The sequence below is a fragment of the Astatotilapia calliptera genome, chromosome 3 (genome assembly GCF_964374335.1).
Source record: "Astatotilapia calliptera chromosome 3, fAstCal68.1, whole genome shotgun sequence".
Lineage (NCBI taxonomy): Eukaryota > Metazoa > Chordata > Actinopteri > Cichliformes > Cichlidae > Astatotilapia > Astatotilapia calliptera.
In genome coordinates, this window is record NC_137424.1 from 47321702 (window position 1) to 47344095 (window position 22394).

A 22394-nucleotide genomic window follows, 5' to 3' on the forward strand; every position below is an offset into this window, starting at 1 on the left:
AGAAACATGGCTTAAAAAATTTCACTTCAACGAGGTAATCCGATAAAAAAAAAACGATCTCTTTACCCGTCGGCTTCCCGTGGCTGTCATGCGACCGGTTATTGCAGTTAATAATACAACAGCTTCTTGCCATTTTTTGGGTTTCTTTTTATCGCTGTGTAACTGAGTTCAATTGAAAGCCTGCGTGCGCTAGTACCTCTTGCCACAAGTTCCCAGAATCCTTTGCGGTTTTATCCCTGAATGACGTCACATTTTCAATCTTTATCCTGGTGGGCCGGTCTCTAGTCAAAATGCCCGGGCCGATTTTTTGTCCCAGTCCAGCCTTGTGTCTATCTATCTATCTATCTATCTATGAATGACAGAACTAAACATGAGGGGCACAGGAACAAAACCCAAGAACTAGAAATCACAAAACAAACAACAACTAAAGCTAGAACTACAGATCCACAAACAATAAGACTAGTAATAATAAACCAGGGGTAGGTACCTGGTTGCCTTTGGTTGCGTTTAGTTTAGTTTAGTTATGTTTCACTTAGGTCTTCTGTGTTAGTCTGTCATGTTTCCTGTCTTCTGGTTCATGTTGTCAAACTTGTCATGTCTGCTTTCCACTCTGTTTCCTGTTTTATGATGATTGACAACCTACAGAGACATATTTGAGTGTCGCTACTTTGATAATGTCTGAAGTTTCTGTCTTTATTTTAGTGCTCTGCACGCTTCTCTGCACTGGACACGCTCAAGGTGACAAAACACTTTTCACTTTTTTTGTGTTTGTTTTTCATTTATCTTACTTCTGTTTACGTACTACTGTTTCAGTCTTAAGCACTTTACATTTTTCTTTTTATTTATTTATTTATATATCTATCACTATCTTTATAATTTTGTGAATATAAACTAAGGTTGTGGCTTCAATAGTACATGAAGTGTTTCAGATTGTTAACTGTGTGGTTGTGTTGGATTCTAGATGCTGTGCTAACTATTGAACCCAAATCGTCCAGTTTTTTCATCAGAGAGTTTGTTACCTTCAAATGTGACATGAATGAAGGAGAAGACACTGACTGGTTTTACAAAATCAACAAGGATGGTCAAGAAGTTTTCTCCTACAGGACAAACAAAGACTCCAAATTAGAAATTACATCTACAGGTTACAGTGGTGAATATCAGTGCATTGGTGACAGGAAGAGCTCACATGATAAAAAGATCAGTAATACTGTCTCTATAACAGTATTAGGTAAGTCTTCAGTGACCGACAGCATAAATGTATGATCCCTGTTCAAATACTCAACTGAACAACATTTAATTAAATTTGTCATTGAAACTTGAACTTTAACCAGGACCAGTGTAAAGTCAGTGCGTCAATACTCACAAGTTGTCATTAACAAAATTAACAAATTGAGTTTTAACAACAGAGTCAATCGTGGATGAAATTAAATTTAACTACATTTCTAAAGGAAAAGAAGAAACATGAAAAGCTTCATGAAGTTTAAAGTGATGATGTTTCTGTTATCTAAACCAACTAACCAGCATTAGTTTACATTCAGGGCCATAGAATGGACAAACATTTAGACCGTGGTTATTTAGAGATCAGCAAATATTAATGTAAATATAAACTGTGTTTTTTTTAATGTTCTTATGTTGTTATAATGAAAAACACATATTTATTTTTCTTCCTCTTTCATAACATCAGATAAACCCAGGGCCACACTGACAGCAGGAACAACAATCATACCAGTAGGGGCCAGTGTGACACTGACCTGCTCTGTGCAGAGCTCTGATGGATGGAAATATGAGTGGTTCAGACGAACCCAAACAACCTCTGAAGTTCAAATCAGAGATCAACAAAACAGAGATATCAGAGTATCTGAAGGAGGAATCTACAGCTGCAGAGGAACAAGAGGAAACCCAGTTTACTACACTGATAGAAGTGATGATGTCACCATTGAGAAAACCTGTGAGTTCAGTATTTCTTTTTAAAAATGTATTTTTTTGATTTCATGTTTCTGTTTGTATCTCAACTGTTAATATGTGTAAACAGTTTCCAATAAAGTTGTTGTAAAACAACAACCCAACTGGCCTCAGATATTCAGAGGTGAGACGATCACTCTGACATGTGAGGTGCAGGAAGGAGGTGAAACCACTGAGTGGGAGTATGAATGGAGAGGACCCAGGACACCCACACAGTGGACACACAATAATGATGTGACATTCAGAGTTTCTGAGTCCAGCAGTGGCCGGCATCACCACTGTTTTATTCAGAAAAAAACCATTGCATGTAGTTTTTATCATAACTCTGGTTTTACGTGGCCTATCAACACAATTTAAAAACTGGTATATAGTTTGAAGTCCGCACGTTCGACCCAAGTTGAAATGGAGACTCTGGGCCCGTCAACCACAGAGGGTTAATCAAAAAGCCTTAAGTTGGCTAGTTATGTAATGGGCTAATGTTTAAAGCTTTGACTTGAGTAAAGTAACTCATATTACTGCTACTGCTAAGTAATGTTAGCAAAGTTCACAGGATATTCCATAAATCTCCATGCCGTAACTAACTGTATAATAGCGCTGCCGTATTGTATCACACTCAGTGCATTTCAATCACTTCTTCAGTGTGATAGCTAGCAAAATAATAATCATAATTTTTAAAAATAGCATGTGTAAGGTACACTTACTGGAAAATGATTTACTAGGACTCACCTATCATGCGACTGGAGAGCGCAAACTACGCCATTGTTGTTTTCCATCAAATACTCATTAAAACAGCAACCTACAGGTATGTTAGCGCACTCATTCCTGACTGTTAGGGGGAGGGGCGGGGTCACATGTTGAAACAGACAGAGGTGCAAGGCAGCACATTTTGCAACTCATTTTATTTTTCTATCTGATAAGAAAACTATTCAATCAGATAGTTATTTGTGGTGAAAGAAATACAGTTACACTTCCAAGCACTTTTAAGCACCACATCTGAAATTCAAACTGTTGAGTCTGTGTTTCCACAGGCCCCACTAGTTTAGAGACTTATTCCTCATGAAGAACGGAAAACAAGACCGTTCTTCATGAACATCTTCAACCAGTCTTTAACTCGCTAACGAGGGAGAGCTTTGGTCAGAACCAGGCAGTGGAGCAATGCTCCTCACCTGTCTCTAGCCCAAATCCTTCAAAGAGCAGCTCTCCTCGCAGCTATTTATTCCCATGACAGTTACAGTTTACACAATACAACACAACACCTCCTACCGTAAAACGGGGAGTTTTACGGTAGGAGGTGGGGAGAAGGTGGGGAAATGGTTCTAAGACAAGGCATTGTGTGTGTGTGTGTGTGTGTGTGTGTGTGTGTGTGTGTGTGTGTGTGTAAGCACCTGTATGCATGTGTATGCATGTGCAAAAAGAGTTGAAGTGAACAACATGCTTATTAACACCTCTTTTATCATTCTGATTTAAAAAAAATTAAAATAATTGCTCTCATACCATTTCAATTTGGCCTCATTCTTTCCTATGTGTTGTTGGAAACTGGAAATTTAAGAGGTAGTATACAAGATGTAAAATGAAGGCATACAACATCAGGGCAGTGTGATATTGACCTTTGTGTTGGGTTTAATATATATTTTCTTTCTGTCTTTGTCTAAACTCAACAGCAGATCAACCAAAGGCCCAAATAATGTCTGATATGAGAGACATCCCAGTAGGGGGCAGTGTGACCCTGACCTGCTCTGTGAGCGCATCATCATCATCTGGATGGAAATACTACTGGTACAGAGATGAGAAATCCTCTGAAGCCCTGACCACACAAGATGCAGTTTTCCACTCAAATGGACAAATCAGTGTCTCACAGGAAGGACTCTACAGGTGCAGAGGAGGAAGAGGAAACCCAGTTTACTACACAGAGGACAGCCAGTCAGTCAGCATTGGGAAAACAGGTGAGTTTTTTCTGAACATGAATAAACAAACATGACTTTTATAAATCTACAACATATCTGGCTTCAGATATACAGAGCAGAGGCAGTAAGAAGTATATGAAAAATACACAGAGTGGGAAGTATAAATAAAAAACTACAAAACATTGAAGGAAAAGTGTATTGAGGAAGCTAAAAATTTCACTGCATGATAGAGACTACAGGTGTAAAGAAAAACTGAAAAGTGCACAGCAGTTTTCTGCAGACTGGAGTAATTACTTCATTTTGACAGTATTAATTTTGTTCTCTAGACAATATTTAGATGCCAATATGATTCTACATATTGTCTGGCTCCATATCTATACATTACTATACATATCCATATGTATAGTTATTATTGTTAAAAATTTACACTGGGTGCAGAAAAATGCAAGAGCTCTTCTGAATTTAAACATTTTCAAAGTTTTACACCAGCACAGTGTCATGTTTACTGTGTAAATACAACATGATAAAGTAGCAGTATAGTTTGTTTGTTTTTTTTCTCTGCAGAACTGACATTAACTGTATTTGAATTACCAAGAGTGAATCAAAATATTGTGTCGGTTTAAAGAAAATCTTTGCTCTAGTTACTATAGCAACAGGAAACAATATGAATTACATAGACAAAAGGTAGGTTTTACTAGTCTTAGACTTCATGGCTCAGTTGCCATGCAGTAAAAGTAATTGTATATTGCACTGCACTAGCTGGAACCTATCCTGGTCCTTTCTGTTACAGTGCGTTCACACCGAATGCGATAGACGTGACCAAAAAGCGCCAGACACCCCTAGCTGATCTCGTGCACATTCGCACCTCGAAGCGCGTCCAAAGCGAACTGGTCGCACGTGAAGCGGAAATGTGGGAGGAAGTAGTGTCAGACACAGTAGCGGTTTTTGATACGAGCAATACGGGCGGTTGCCCGGGGCGGCATCGTGGTGGGGGCCGGCATCACGGGCATCGGCAAAAAATAAATAAATTTGCTCGTACTCATGCTGCCCTGATGTCATGTTAGCGCATATAGAGATTGACAGACCACGTGACTTTCGCGCATTGCCTTGTGGGTACGAGTGGCAACAAAATCAAAACACTGCATCAAGCGCTAGCATTTCCAGCACCGGTAATTATTAATTCTATGGTTTTAATCCCTACTTGCATTTTATTTGCCCCAAAAACAGTTATGTACAAAATGAGGTCCGTACAAAGACAGACTTGACGAAAAGGCAAAAAAAAAGTACGAGGAAAAAATCAAAGGAGTGAAAGGGTTAGACCCATACGAGCATACAGAGTGGAGTAAGGACGTTAGTGTGCTGCCCAAGTTTCATCACACACATATTTATTATTATATGGTCCAAAGTGTGAGTGCATACACTCACAAAATGTTTGGTAACTTAAGATCCCAGCCCAGGTCCAGTTTACTTTGGTGATTTGGACTATTCCATTTCACAGCTGTTGTTAATTTTTTTTCCTTTATCTCCTGTACAGGCCAACACAATCTATGTGTCGTTTCAGGTTGTAGTATTACACAACATTTTCAGATCTAATAGAAATAAAATATGTGTTTTGTAATTCATTCATTTTATTGTCTTTATTTATAACTGGCATTATTGTTTCATTCTATTATACAGTCTTACAGGAAAGAGGCAAAATTGTAAAAATCCATTATGCTTTATTAGCTGCTTCGGTGAAAAACAAATCAACAATGCAAAAAAAAAAAACAATATCAAAACAACATACTGGAAAACAGTTATTCATCACTTGATTGCTTCAATACAACACTTGGGCACATATATGCAGGATGTTTCGTGGCTGTTTTGATATCGCTCTCTCTCTTAACCGATCAAATCTCGCTGTGGTAGCAGCTTTAAACTCGGTATGACCCCGGTTGATAGAGGGTGCCCAGTCTGGATCGCATTCCAGCATTTTGTAGGCTGGTTTTCCTACAAAACACTAGTGGTATGCGATACTGCATATTTTGGTATCGATCCGATACCCATTAAATACGGGCCAGTATCGTATTGGTATTGGTAAATATTAATACCAATACCAATACTTTTTAATAAATAAGGTGGATGTGTCATTGAATTGCTTAATCTTAATTAATTTTCATGACCTTAAGTGTTTTTGTGTCTTTATTATTAAATAGCTGAAACCCAGGACATAATTAGGACAAAGTTTATAATTAAATAGAAAATGCTTTTTTAATGTAGCTGGTCTGCGATGCCACTGCAAGTGAGATGGACTCACCTGCACTGCATCTAAAGTCACGCCTCGCCAGCTTAAAATCTGTGCTCTGCTTGTGTTGTTGTTGTTGGTGATGTGTACGGCCGGCAGCGGGAGCGCTGCAGCCGTTGAATGTACTGTTACAGCAACCATTGCATTTTTGTAAGGGTGGAAAACCCTGGGGAAGGACTGGCTCAGGGTGAACCAGAGGTTGGTGCGCCAGCGGGACCTGCCAAGCTGCAGACCGAGGTGCGCGGGGGTACTTCCACGCCCGAGGGTGGCATGCTCTCCTCCAACAGAGGCCAGCACGCAGCGTTGTCCTGCATGCCAGCCGCCTGCCCAGCTGCCTGTGAGCCCCCGCTCACTTCAACGCCTGCTGCGCCGCAGCTGTTTGTTGAGCTAAGTCACTGGCAGTGTTGGTCAAGTTACTTGAAAAAAGTAATCAGTAACTAATTACTGATTACTTCCCCAAAAAAGTAATCCCGTTACTTTACTGATTACTTATTTTCAAAAGTAATTAATTACTTAGTTACTTTTTAAAAACACGATTTACAACCTGAAGAGGTGATAAAGCGATAGATCTTTCAGCCCAATTCTACTTTTTCTGCATAATCCATCATACAAAATGTAATCAAATGGAAGTCTCTTTTTTTTTAACTTGTTTTATCAGTTTTAATCTTTTAACTTTATGCATCAAGCAAAAATTTAATTATATGCAACATTCTCTGACTTGAATAAATTAGTTTAACATTTAAACCTATTTTCTACACATTCCAGCACATAAAATAAAATATTTTTTGTGTTTACACTCACTCTTTCAAATAGATGCAAGTAAAACACAGCAGAAAATAAATAAAGTCAAAGACTCAGCGGTCCTGTTGCTCTATTTTCACCTGTAAAGCAGGACTACAGTAGGCGGAGGTTTACCCTGGTGCAGGTGTGCCACGGTCAGTTGAAGAATCCGCGAGTTTCTCTGTGAGTTTCCCATTACATCGTTGCGCTCTTGGTGCTTCCTTGGAAGTTTAGGGGTTTTTTCCACTGTAAAAAGAAGTTTTCTTCCCACGCACGATGGACGCTAATGTTTTTGTCACTTTTTATGGAATCAAACTCAAAGTAAGGTCAGTACTTCCACGCTTTAAACGCTGCACGCTCATACTCTCTCCCACAATCGATATGTGATCCATTGTTGATCTGCACACAGCTGTTGTCACTAACGGCGCACTCGCTTACGTCACTGTCATGAGACATTCTCGCAAAAATCACGGTTTTAGTAACGCAGTAATGCAGCGTTCCTACGGGAAAGTAACGGTAATCTAATTACCTTTTTTGCAATAGTAATCCCTTACTTTACGCGTTACTTGAAAAAAGTAATCAGATTACAGTAACTGCCCATCTCTGGTCACTGGTCCAGCTCCGGGGCTGCCGCTGGAGGCGCGGGTGGCCCCCAGAACCACCTCGTCACCGGTGCTGGTGGATGTGCAGGCGACCGCCAGAGTGGACACTTCCCCGTGGCTGGGCAGGGGGCTGGGGCGCCAATTCCCCCGCCTGCTCGCCTCAGTCGGGTGAAGGGGGTATGTGGCAGGTTGGGTTCTGTGATGCTGCTGAAGGTGAGATGGACTCACCTGCACAGCATCTACAATCACGCCTCGCCGGCTTAAAACCTGTGCTCTGCTTTTGTTTTGTTTTTTGGTGGTGATGTGCATGACTGGCAGCGGGAGAGTGGCAGCTGTTGAATGTACTGTTACACACAGCAAAATATCCAGTGTTAAATTAACACTGGAGATTTTGCTGTGCAGCAACGATGTAATTATTGCAAGAATAAATGATGCTGCAAAGCATGAAAATGCCATCGGGTCTGCCGTGGTGGTTTAGTTATCAAGTTGTTTTTGTTGGGGTTTTTTAAAAGAAAAATCTTAAATAAAAAGTGCACACAAATAAGTAAATAAGTTAAAAAGGGGGAGAGGGAGCAAAGTGTGCCTGCTCTGCGCTGACACAGGAGCAGCGAGTCTGGCGACCTTGCTGTTTTGTCTTTGCCGAAAGCACAGCATCGCAAACAACAGCAGAACTTAAAGAATCGATCTCACCAGGCTAGTATCGATCCGATACCGATGCCGACTTGTTATCGATACAATCGATATTTGGATCGAGCCGCCCACCACTACAAAACACAAAAAACATTAGCCCGCAAAGCCGCATTGAACAAAGCAGCATAGTGCAACGAATTCAATTCAAATCAATATAAGACTTATTTGTAACCTACAAATAAGTCTTATTGCAAGAATAAATGATGCTGCAAAGCATGAAAATGCCATCGGGTCTGCCGTGGTGGTTTAGTTATCAAGTTGATCGATTCCTACAAATAAGTCTTATTTGTAGGTCAACAATTATGTTATGATAAATTACTTAATAACTACAACAAAAGACTTACCATTGTTGAAATGCTTGGAGCAGACTAACATGTGAGCTGGAGTGTTTTGGAAAATTATATTTGGTCTGCAATCCAGGCCATCTGTTGGCTCTTTGTTACTTCGGAAACGTGACTCGAACAATTTCTCTACCACGACATAATCCGATAAAAACCGATCACTTTACCCGTCGGCTTCCCGTGGCTGTCATGCGACCAGTGTTGTGCCAAAAAGTGATTGTGTCTGTGTATTTTTTATGTGTAATATCTTTACGTATGTTCGTAAATAGACTTCGGTGAACAGGTTTTACAAAGGGGTTATATAGAGAATTTAAAAAATATCTGTTTTTAAAGTATCTTTACAACTCTCTGCTATTGTACTTACATTATAACCAATCCGGTCCTTTATCCCCACTTAAAATATTTTTACAGAACTATTGTAATATTTGCTGCCATTTCTGCTGTCCTCTTGGCCAACTTACTCTTACAAAAGACATTTTTAATGTTAATGAGATTTTTTTAACTGCATAAATAAAGGTTATATAAAAGTCACTGCCAAAAACTGATTGTGGCTTCTACCTTGTTACACGGATGTTGTTTGTGGCTCAAGATGACTTTATGTCATCCATGAGGGATGCATTTGACATATGTTTCACATATTATAGCCCAACAAGTTACTTATAGCAGTTTAAATACGAGGAATCAGTTTTTGGCAGGCAATTACTTTTTGGCAAAACACCGGCTATAGCAGTTAATAATACAACAGCTTCTTGCCATTCTTTGAGTTTCTTTTTATCGCTGTTCGACTGTTTTCATGTAAAAGCTAGTGGTGGGCGGATCGATCCAAATATCGATAGTATTGATCCCAAGTCGGCATCGGTATGGGATTGATACTAGCCTGGTGAGATTGATTCTTTACTTTGAGTTCTGCTTGTTTGCCATGCTGTGCTTTCGGCAAAAACGAAACAACCAGATCGCTGGACTCACCGCTCCTGTGTCAGCGGAGAGCACTTTGCTCCCTCTCCCCCACTTTTATGTTTCGGTGTTGCACTGACACGTCACGTGACTTAGACACTTTGGGGGTTGTTAAGTTATTTACATATTAATTATATATATTTTTTGTTTTTGTTGTTGAGAATTTTAATGGTGATTTTTTTGTATTATAGTTTATCAACAGTATTTGTTTTAATTTGTTTACTGGTTTGCGTGCACTTAAGATAAAAAAAAAAGAGTGCCACCACGGCAGACCCAATGGCATTTTCATGCTTTGCAGCATCATTTATTCTTACAATAATCACACGGTTGCTGTAACAGTACATTCAACTGCTGCAGCTCTCCCGCTGGCAGCCGTACACATCACCACCACCAAACCTGCAGGCTGCATGGTCCTGCGTTTCGGCACGCATGACCATGCAGGACCCCCGCGCACCTCGACCTCCGTCTCCAGCTTGGCAGGTCCCGCTGGCGTGCCAGCCTCCGGCTCACCCTGAGCCGCGCGCTGTCCACCCTTACAGTGATCACCCGGTTGCTGTAACAGTAGCCTACAATCAACGGCTGCAGCCTTCCTGCTGCCAGCTGTACACATCAACACCAAAAACAACAACAGCACAAGCAGCGCACAGGTTTTAAGCCGGCGAGACATCATTGTAGATGCAGTGAAGGTGAGTCCATCTCACCTGCAGCAGCATCGCAGACCACGGCCCGCCACAATAATAAAACATTTTTTTATTTAATTATAAATAAATTATTTCTCCTAATTATGTCCTGGGTTTTAACTAATTAATGATACCAAAGGAAACATCACAAAAAACACTTAAGGTCATGAAAATTAATTGCGATTTAGCAATTCAATGAGGCATCCACCTTATTTATTGAAAGGTATCGTATCGGTATTGGTATCGGCGATACTGGCCCGAATTTACTTGGTATCGGATCGATACGAAAATATGCAGTATCGCACACCACTAGTAAAAGCCTGTGTGCGCTAGTACCGCTTGCCACTTGTACCTATAATCCTTTGCGGTTTTACCCCAAAATGACGTCATATTTTCAATCTCTATTGGGAATGGTACAGGCACCGATTGGTTTTCTATCGCCCATTTGCTGCGAGGCGTCCTCCGTTTGCGAGGTGCGCCTGCTGCTTAGCGGCACAGGGAGGAGAGGGCGAGGCGGCGGGGGATTCTCTGACTGGCTGGAGCAGCATCTAATAACCAACTCGCAAAATAAAACAAAATAAAAACAAACCAACAAAATGATAGAGACTTATAATTTGCACCGATGTTTTTTCTATACACGAAAGGCGAGTGCGAGAGCCCTCGGTGTGCCTGCTGAAGTCAAAGTAAACTTTATTGTCATCTCCACTACATACAGTCCAGTATATAGAGAGACGAGACGACGAGGCAAGCAAACAAACAATAAATATAAGAAGAGTTAAAAAATATATACACACTTTAGGACTCGGGGTAAAGGGATCAATAACAATGTAAAATTTATAATTTACAGTTTGAGGATTTAAAGTCTCACACAACCTGTTGACAGAGGAGGGGCCAGCTGCTTCCAAATAGAGCACATTTCATTCATAATGTTGTAAATCCAAGCCCATTATGTATTCATGATTTGAATCCTGGGTTGTGTGAAATCAGTCACCAGGGCCCTATTTCAGGAAGCCGGTTTAGAAAACTCAGAGTGAAAAACGATACGCAGGGTTGAGTAACCCCGAACTGTCCAACTCGGAATATTCGGTTTCAGAAAGGCTGATAACAATTAGTTCAGTCAACGCGGAGTTGCTTTAACCCCAAGTTAAGCGCGCGCACGAGGATACATAAAGCCCTGATTAGTGGAGCACAGATTAAGCGAGTCACCATGGAGACGGAGGGAAAGAAGGCGCGGTCAATGTATTTCACAGCGCTTGAGGCCGAAATTCTGATGATGGCAGCATATGCCGATAACATGCAAATTATGCGGAAAAAAAGTAACACAGCCTCAGCTGCAAAAGACAGGGAGCATGCATGGCAAAACATAGCCGACAGAGTCAATGCGTGAGTGTTAATTTAAACATTGATCTAGGGATTTCCACCCATTTGACATGTTATTTTATTTTATTTTATTTTTTATTTTATACATTTTATTTTGTGATGTGATTTGAGCGCAGGTGCAACCCAACAGGCCCCAAACGTTCCTGGCAGCAAGTAAAAATGAAATATAAAAATATAATCCAAACAGGTAAGGTGTAATTGTATTATGAGCCATAGTGCTTGGTCTGTTTGTCCCATGTAAATCAATTGCAGTTAGAGGCTACATTAATTTTCTTTCTGTAAGCACTTATTGAAATTATCTGAGCACATTACAAGTACATATTTGCTTACTCTGTATGCTCAAATGCGACCCGTTATAGCCAACAGAAAAAAAGCGGAGGCCCGAAAAACAGGTGGGGGTCCTCCACCACCACCACTCACAGAGGCTGAGCAGTTGGCTTCCACATTTGTGATAATGTTGGCAGCATCACATATGATCTTCACAGTGCAGAGAACACAAATTAGCATCCATTACTATAATGAAATAATGTGTTAGTTTGAAATGCTACAGGGAACTATGTACCTGTACATTAATGCTGTGGAAAGACTTCCTGTTCACATAGTCTCCTTCATTTACTGAAGGAGCAATGATTGGAATGTGAGTGCCATCTGTACAGCCAATCACGACTGGGAACCGTGAGAATAAATGTAACATTTAAGTAGTAGTTCAAGTATCACCACATCATGAATTAAGTTTTGTTCATCCTGATACCTGCAATTTTGTGGAATCCCTCTTTGATAAATCTTGTGGGTCTATGACCGGGGAACACCACAAACGAGTACAGGAGACGTTTCAGTGCAACTGTAACATTCCTGACTGCCCGACAGACGGTAGCCTTGGAAACATGCTCAGCGTCACCAATATTATACAGAAAGCTCCCGTTTGCAAAAAACCGAAGTGCAATACAAATAATATGTACAGAACTGAGAGGATGTCCGCGATGTGTCACATGAGCAATATTAGGCCTGAGGATGTTATTCAAATAAATTATAGATTGTGCTGAAAAACGGTGACGTTCACACAGGAAATCATCAGGAAATGATAAAATGTCCAAACGCGCTCTAATCACTCTCTCCCGGCGGAGAGCTCTGCGGAGGATTTGGGCTTCAACATCTACTGGCTCTTCAAGGAAGGAGCACGCCATGTCTGACACTTCCTACAGTCAGGTTTCCGACAAAGAGGCGGAGAAAGTCAGGGTTAGTTGAAGTAAACCTGCTAGGGGGCAGGTTAGCTTCACGGAGTGTGTCGTCATAGTAACTCACTCAGAATTAATCTAAACTCGCTTTGTGAAACCGAAAACCCAGAGTTTTCGTTAACTCAGGGTATACTTACTCAGAGTTTGCACTAAACCGGCTTCCTGAAATAGGGCCCAGGTCCTCAGTTTAGAAAAAAGAGAAAAGAAGAGGAGGAGAAATGAGCAAAAGATACCGGAAAGCTGATGTGTCATTGGATAATAGCAGGTCATTTATCCTGACAGTCAGACTCATAATCAGACTTACACTTTACTCATTAGAAAAATTTATTTGAAATAATATTAAGATGCTCAAACAGAAAAACATTAAACATAAATATAACTATTTACAGAGAGGTGGGAATAAAAAGGACCCAGCTTAAAGTGGAAGAGCCTCAGGGAGAAGGAGGAGAAAAATAAGAACATTGTTTCTGCCGTGGAAAGCCTGCTGCCTCATCAGAAAACTACTGATTGCTAGAATGAATGGCTTTGGCTGGACCTGCCCCTTTGAACTAGGTCAGAGCATCACATCACCAGGCCCCTGATTGGTTGTCGCGGTGCGACTTGACGCTGGAGTTCAGATTTTTCCAACTCGAGCGGTAGATGAGATAAGCGTGAATGCACAAAATGCACCACACAAATTGTAGCGTGGATTTTACTTTGTGCTTCAAACGTGTCAGTCGTGCTACTTGGCTCCGCGAATCAGGCAGAAAAGCGCTTTCGCGACGCAAATCTGCTTCTGAAGTTTCGCGTGACCCCCAGTCGTGCTTCATCGCGCTCCTCCATTGACTTTACATGTAAACCTGAAGCTCTGGTCGCGTCTATCGCGTTCGGTGTGAACGCACCATTACTGAAGGATATCCTGTCACTCTGGGCTCCAGGCTGGGCTGGACTGGGACAAAAAAATCAACCTTGGCATTTTTGGTCCATGGAGCCTACCATGATTGCTAACTAAACGTACACTTTAGCTATCAGCAGTGACTTGTGGTCAAAGTAGCCATTCATTTTTACCTGAATCTTTGAGTGTCTCCCTTCCTAATTATGCTTTTTTTGCTTTTATTAATGTTTTTATCATTTAACCTTCAGCCTTTGGGCTCGTGCCTACTATGCCTGGTATATCATTGGTTAGTTATATCTCCCACCTGTCAGTATATTTTATTTGTATTTATTTTATTTTATTAGTTTATTTACTTGTATTTATTATTGCTCTTAATTGGTTTCCATGAAGCACTTTGGCATACATCTGGTTTTTAAATGTGCTATATAAGAAAACTTGTATTGTAATTGTATTGTATGTCCCTCCAGGCCTGGAGCCAGAAACATCCAGTAACCAGGTCTCATAGACTCAGGAGGCTGTTCTTGCTAGCACCAGCCATAAAAAAGTAGATGGAGTGATATAATTAGGAAGCGAGATTCAAGGATTCCAGTTAAATGAATGCCTACTTTGACCATCAGCCACTGTTAATAGTGAACTGTCACATATATAAGTATGTATGATACGTATATCACGCAGGGCCACCTGGGCCAAAAGTGCCAGGGCCAATTTCTTGTCCAATCCAGCCCTACTAAAGGTTGAGAAGATAATTTTTTCTTTCTCATGTGATTTTCCATAGAAATGACAAACTAATCAAAATGATATGAGATAGGAGTGTTGAACAGGTGATGTGACATTCAGATCAAAGTTTCTTTTGTATCGCTATTCAGGTAAATAATCACCAGAGAGCAGGATGGTGTAAAACAAGTGCAATCTTTCACTTTTTATTAGGAATAGTGATATTGTAAATAGTACTATATTTTTATGTTTTAAAATGTTCCTAAATTATGTGGATGAATCTGTATAAATACGTCTAATTAAAGCCTGGTATTATTACAGCAGCACCTGAAAGCTCTTCATTTCTCACTCCTTTGATTGTTGGACTTGTTTGTGGAATTTTACTGATTCTTCTTCTGCTGCTGTTGTGTCGCTTCAAAAAGGGTGAGACCATTTTCTGAACTGAATATAAAGTAAATAATAAAATTCACATATGTAACTTCAACACTCCATGTACCAGAACAATTTACTATATAACACTGAAATTTTCTTTTCTTCCAGATTCATTCTTTACCAGGTTGGTTAAAATCTCCCCTCTCCTGTACTAGAAGTATATCCTGTGTTTCTTATTAAATCTACAGGTTTACTACTTTTTCTTTTTGTTCCACCAGAACTCGGAGCACAAATCAGAGCTCTGCAATGAACCACGTGATCAAGGATGAAGCTCAACACAGTCGACATAATTCTACTTTTCAAGGTCAGCCTGATCCATGACAAGTTTTGTTGTTGTTGCTTTTTTTATTTACTGACAGATTTTAAACTCCAAGTCCAATTTATCTGTTTCGAGTTTGCTGATTTAGAAGATGATTCATACATAAGAATTTCATTTTTTAATCTATCATTGGCTTGTTTTTGTAGGTGATGCTTGTGTTTATGAATCAATCAAAGACCACGATGACACACAAAATGGTAAAGTAGATACAGTAGCATTGACATATGAAGACTATGTGATTATTTATGTTTAAACATGGAAGTTTTAGAAATATGCAGCACACAGATAAGAAGAAAAAGAAGTTGGACACTTGGTCCTTCCGCTGTAACACAGGGTCAGTTCAACTTTAAGACCAGTCTGTCCTACAACCACTGTGAATCTGTTTTATGAATCCATCTCATTCCTCCTGACTGATTGTTTTCTAGTTTTGCTTTTTGCTGGTGTTACTGTCACTACTGGTAGCATGAGATGGTACACCACCTGCAGTCCATTCAGGTAGACCAGCTCGTTCAGGGCGACACATTTAGCGCACTCTCAGGAAAGTGCTGTGACATACTAGGAGATGATCTGTAACACAAGCAGAGCTGAGCATCAGGGCCATAAGGGCTTTAACCAAGCAGCATGTGCATGTTTCTGGTCAACTATAAGAAACAGACTCCCTGTTTATAACCTGAGAGACTAACATCTTTAACTAATACCACAGCCCAGCAACGTGCCACTCAGGTGGACAGTAGCACAAAGGAAAACTAGAGAAAAATAAGCCAGGAGGGATAAGGAGAGAGTGATGACCTGTGGCCACCACCTGTACAAACACTTATTTTTTGGCAGTTGCCTTGTTGTTGCATCTCCAGTGCACCTCTTGTCACTTTGATTTGCACCAAAGCAGCTAAAACGGATTCAGATGGGTTTACACTTCCTAAATAGACAAATTGTTGTTCTTGATGTTTATCTCACTCTGTGTTATGTCGGTTTGGTAGATTTTGGTATAGTTCAATAAAATTCCTTTTTTTTTTTTTTACCTCTGTTCTATCTAGCATGTAGGTATGTAGATATGTAATAAACATTATTATTATATTAGTGTGAATGTATTATTTTCACCTATAAGCATTGCATGTAATTAATTTCAACCCTGTTCTTATCAGAAATAAGAGAATAGAAGAAACATGTGAGGAGGCTGTTGATTAGACCAGATTATTGTTTTCAAAGGACATAAATGGTATGAGCTACATTCCCTCACTGGAATTTAGGTTCTGACAGAGATGGAGGAAAAGTGAAGAGTGATCCTTAAGGTTTGGATTTGAGCTTAGTGAAAGGGTCGTGCTGAGCAGGGATGAAGGGGGGTTGAGCTGATGTGAAACTGAATTGAGGGCTAACAGGTTTTCATAGAAATGTTTTTAAACATGACAGAAACATCTCATCTTTAATAGACCTTCAATAGGTTTAGATGATCAGTGTGGTGTCGACTGACAGAGATATGAATGTAATGAAAAATTAACACACTTCACCCTTTTTTTTTTATCTTGATCATCTGTCCATCCTCTTTCAGATGGCAGTGTGTTGTATGCACAGGTCTCCCACGATAGAGCTAAAACCAAGAAAGACAACGGTGAGTGAAGTAATAAGATTTTTTTTCTTTTTTCTTGTTTTTTATGCATCAAGCAATCCTCATTGACTACACTATTATTTCATCATTTTAAGAGGGTAGTGATGATATTGGTTACATAAATACATAAATTTCCCTCACTGGATTATAGAGTCACTGACTTTAATGACCAGGGGTGGAGGAGGGTTGAACTGAAGCTTTTTATCCTGATCATCTGTCCATCTTCTTTTAGATGACAGCCTGTTGTATGCACAGGTCAATTACAATAATGCGAAACCGAAGAGACACAAAGGTAAGTAAAGTAATCAAATAAGTACCTAATTTCATGCTTGCTTTGAGTTTTAATTATTTTTACACAAGAAGAAAAAGTTGTAAAAATAAATCAAGTTGTCACTTTGAACAAAGAGGCGCTTGCAATGACATTTGACAAATCATTTCTTTGCAGGGAAACCAGCTCCTGCAGCAGCTGATGAAACAGTTTATTCTGAAGTTTAATCACAAACAGCTCTGGGTAACTGTGCAGAAATAAAATAGCTTACATGTTGTGATTTGTTGCTGTAACGATGAACTCAAGTACTCAAGTTTTTAGGGAGTAAATTTAGTTCTAAATCACCTTTAATGACTGAATTATGCTGCATCATTTCTTTCAGATTAATAACAAGATCTGCAAAACCAACTGGATCAGTGACAAAACTGAGTTTCATTTGAATTTAAGAGAGCTTTAGAGAAATTGAGATTATGCACTGTTTTATAAGATAAAGTAAAATAAGTAAAATCTTTCATCATAATAGCCCAAGTGATAATCTGGCTTTGAGACCAGGATGCTTCGCACACATGAACATTCACTGAACTGCAAGTGTTGTTACATGTTCACTGCTAAATAAATAAAATAAATAATAAATAAATAAATACAAATAAACAACATCTTGAAATCAAAATAATCAACCTACGGGGGGCTGAATTTTGATACACATCAAAGTGAAAAAAAAATGATGCAGACCATTTTGTTGAAATTTCATTGCACCGACTCAAAATTATACTGAGTAGTCAGTTTGTCTTCCATGGACTTGTATGCTTTCCTGACAATTTTGGAGCATACTCCACAAGAGACGATGGTGTCCTGGGGATCTCCTCCCAGATCTGGACAAGGGCATCTGAGCTCCTGGAGAGTCTGAGCTGCAGCATGGCAGCTTCAGATGGAGAGGAGCATAATGTCCCAGTTGGATTTTGGTCAGGCGAGTGTGGGAACCAGTCAGTGGTATCAATTCCTTAATCCTCCGGGAACTGCCTGCATACTCTCGCTACATGAAGCTCGGCATTGTCATACCAGGAGAAACCCAGGACCCACAGGCACCAGCGTAGGATCTGACAATGGGTGACAAACTCTTGAGACTGTGCTAGCAAACCTGACAATTGCACGCATTGAACTGGCAACCTAGAGAAGCTAGACTGCCTGTACAACCTCTGTAGCATCCAGGGATTGTCTCATCTCATCCTACCAGTAACGATGATCACTCTAGCCAACAGTAACAGTAACTAGTGAAAAAGACAGATAGAAAAGATGAGAAAGGAAAAAATGCCAGTGACCTCTAGTTGTAAAATGATTCCTGATTTGGGATGCACCTTTTGTTAACTGCATGTTTTGCTACTTCACAGAGCAGAGATGTGTAAGTGGTGTGATGCTTTACTTGAATTAAAAGTAATTCTTTTAATTTTTTTTGAGCAGTGCATATTTACAGATGTTTTCTGTGTCTTGTCTAAAATCATTTGATGTCTATGATAAGCATACACATGTTTACATGTTTATTTTCTCCTGGATGAATTAAGCATCACTTGACATATTTCTATAAAATTGTTTTTCTTCTTTTAACAGTTTTAGGAAAAGATCAACTTTTTGTTCTTTTTATTTTAGGTAAGCTGCCTGCAGAGACAGTTTTATTTTCTGTCAGTGTCAGACTTAGTTCTTCCTCTCAGCTGTTACCAGGTGCTTGTTGTTTATTGCAGGGTGTTTAACTTACAAAATAAAGCATATTAAGGTGACTGTTATTGTGAATTGTTGTTAAATAAACAAAACTGATTTAAATTGACTCAAATGCTTGTGTTCTAAACCAGCAAAGGAAGTAAAGTGGTATCAGATCATACATATCTTAGGGTGGGGATATTCATAAACCCCACAACTGTACATGGAAAGAAAAGGACAGAAATTATAACTGTATGTACAGTCTGACTACAGGATTTACTCTGTTAAAAATATGAGCCTATATACCTCTGATATCAATTTTCAGAGGTAACCAACAAATAATTGTATTTTTGATCGGAAGGTTGGTGGTTTGATCTCTGCCTCCCCCAATCTGCATGCTAAATATCCGAGGGTAAGATACTAACCCCAAGTCCCACAGTCTTGCAACTATTGATACCTTAAGTTGATCAAGGTACTTGTTCTTTAGACGCACTCAGTGATACAGTATTTATTTATTTGTTTGTTTATTTGTTCAGTTTCAGAAAAAATACATTATCTGGTATTTTCCTGTAAATATAAAAAGATTGTTTAGACAGCAGATATGATGAATCAAAGGTAATATATAAAAACACTAATAATTGCGGTACATCAATCTAAAATCATAATAATAAATGATGTTTTGACTTTCTTCTCAGCTTACAAATAAACACCCAATAAGTTAGTCTCACCTCTAACTGAAGTAGAGGTGTGACTTCTGTTTTCAATAATTTTCACGTAAAAGCCCTTTGATTATTTTATCATTTCTTATTTGGCTTCTCTGTGAAATCTTGTTCTGTTTGTGCAACCACAAAATGCTCAGTGTGAGTCTTCTACTCATTCATCCATTTTCTGTGGGTCAGAAATTCCCAGTTCTTGGGTCACAGAGGGGCTAGAACCTCTTCCACGTGCGATCTTTCAAGATGCAACACCGCACCTTTTCTTAACTTTAACTTTTTTTAGACTAGGCTTTCAAACTTTATTTCACCTTCCTCTAGTTTCTCTACTTATACCTCTTAGATATAGCGATACAAGATACTTGAAATGTGCAATTCACTTGTATTTTTATTTTTATTCCTATTTATTCTATTTATCCCCTTCGTATATTTTATTTATATATGTCTCTGTATTTATATATGTGTGTGTGTGTGTGTATATATATATATATATATATATATATATATGTATATATATATATATATATATATATATATATATATATATATATATATATATATATATATATATATATATATATGTATATATATATATATATATATATATATATGTATATATATATATATATATATATATATATATATATATATATATGTATATATATATGTATATATATATATATATATATATATATATGTATATATATATATATATATATATATATATATATATATATATATATATATATATATATATATATATATATATATATATATATATATATATATACATATAATATTCTGTAACTCTGTAACTTCTGTCGGTGCTGTGCTTTTGGAAATAGAATTTCCCACAGGAACCCACCCGAGGGATTAATAAAGTTTTATCTTATCTTATCTTATCTTATCTTATCTTATCTTATCTTATAAGTTCAGGCCATGGTGTACCCTGATCTGGTCACCAGTCTATCACAGGGACAACAGAGAAAGAAGGAGACACCTCTTATTGTTGTTCTCTGACATGAAGACCTTGTCTTCTGTGTTCCATGGTAACATAGTTCTGCCAGAAACCAAACAGTGTCCCTGTCACGGTCCCTGAGTTTCTCTCACGATGGCCTTTGGCCTCTTTCTCTCTCTCTCCTGTTGGTGCTTGTCTGTGTGTGTTCGTGGAGGTGTGTTACCTTTGTACAGAGGTAGCTCCGCTCAATGTCTCTGCCTCCTCACTGGCTGCTAACCTGTAGAAGATCAGCTGATCATACTGACGTACAGCTCATTGCTCATCAAGCTGACTATTTCAGACTGACAGAAGCAGACACTCAGTTGTTGCCATATTATTGTGTGAGTGAGGTACGTGCTCATCCTCTGTCTTGTATGATTTTCTGTTTCTCTTTATGTTGGAATAATCAGTCTGTCTGTGCAAATCTCTCTGTGTGTATCGAGCCCTGTGAGATTAAAACAACAGTGTGTATTTACCCTTGGAACACCGCCTCTCCCAAATCTTTAATGCATTCACCTGCTGCTTTGCCTCTGTTTTATTGACTTAGCTGTAAATAACCCTGTTACATATTCCCCAGTGCTCTGTGAGTGGGTTTATCATTCTGCTTTTCCCCTTTTTTTCCGTATTTAGCAAAGTGAAAATAAAATAAAATAAACAATAAAAGGTGAATCAAATAGACCATTACGGCAAGGCTCAGATGGTCCATTTGGTAAAGTAAATCCGTTGGGCATCTTTCTTCGCCTTTAGGCAATAATTCTGATGGCAAAAGAGCCAAACAGGACAGGCAAAAAAAATAAATCATGAATTAACTTACATTTTTTGGAAAGCTGGGTTCAAAAAGTAACACATCCTTCATTGATCTATCAGTCTGGAAAGGGTTATAAAGCCATTTTTAAGGCTGGGGAAAAAAATGGGAAAAATTTAGAAACTTGGAAGAGTGGCAAACTGTCCTAGAAGTGGGCGGCCTACCAAAATTACTCCAAGAGCGCATCAATCCCTCACTTAGGAGGCAACAAAAGACGACTGAACAGCATCCAAAGAACTGTAGATCTCACTTTCCTAAGTTAAGTTCAGAGTTCATGATTCAACAATAAGAAAGAGACTAGCAAAGAACACAAAATGTCTCATAATTATCAGAAAGGAGAAGAAAAAAAAAATAAAGGAGTTTGGATTTGTGGGACACTTTACATTCATAAAGCTCAGCTTAAAATTTAAAGGGAGGTATTTTTACTTATAGATTTAACTCTTGCATGAAAAAGTGCAGGATTACCAACAGCTGCTGTGTTTGGTAATGCTTTTGTGTGCTGGTGATTAGTGTGCACCAGCAGTTTATGACTGCGATGTACCAGTGGTGGCCTACTGGATGATCATATCGATGACAGGAGGGAAATAACAGTCTATTGTCTGGTTTGCTAATATTTTTTTTTATCTCTGCAGTTATATCTATATGTCAGTTTGAACCCATCTAATATATGTGTTTTGTAGACTTCAAATGTTACCTTAATGACCCAACAACAAATGTGTGTAAGGGTAGTTTTTTTTTTTTTTTTTGGTGATAAAGCTCCTATCAAACAAAGCAAGCAGACAAGTAGGAGGCAAAGATGAGACACTTGTGTGATGCTAGTAATGGTTTATGAAAAAGTCAATTTAACACATCAGCATACAGTGCATTCAGCCTTGTTATGGTATATAAGCATTTAATTTGCCTTATGGTAGACACTGTGAATAATGGATGATTTAGATTTCTCTGCTGAATCTTCATAAAGGCTATGATGTCACCTACATAAGTTGCCAGCAGTTATGGTTGTGTGTGGTACATTATGTGTTCCTGTCCTGGTGTTTTATATGTGGCGCCAACCATAATGGAAACAAACAAAATGCCAGAATTGTTATTTTTCCTTCTTTTTTTTGTTTTGTTAATTGAAATCCTGGGATTAAACTGTTTGCTTGTTTTTTAAAGTTTGCTTTTC

At 38.8% G+C, this 22394-nt stretch overlaps 1 protein-coding gene across 1 annotated transcript; it reads left to right on the top strand.

Moving 5' to 3' along the window:
- Positions 1-332: 332 nt before the first annotated feature.
- LOC113019210 (uncharacterized) lies at positions 333-18837 on the top strand. Its single transcript, XM_080298460.1, has 11 exons — positions 333-738; positions 962-1228; positions 1685-1948; positions 3624-3905; positions 14722-14823; positions 14941-14956; positions 15051-15136; positions 15298-15348; positions 16698-16757; positions 16987-17046; positions 17200-18837. Exons 1-11 carry the CDS (start codon positions 675-677, stop codon positions 17247-17249), a joined length of 1302 nt encoding a protein of 433 aa, XP_080154586.1. The 5' UTR covers positions 333-674; the 3' UTR covers positions 17250-18837.
- Positions 18838-22394: the final 3557 nt, after the last annotated feature.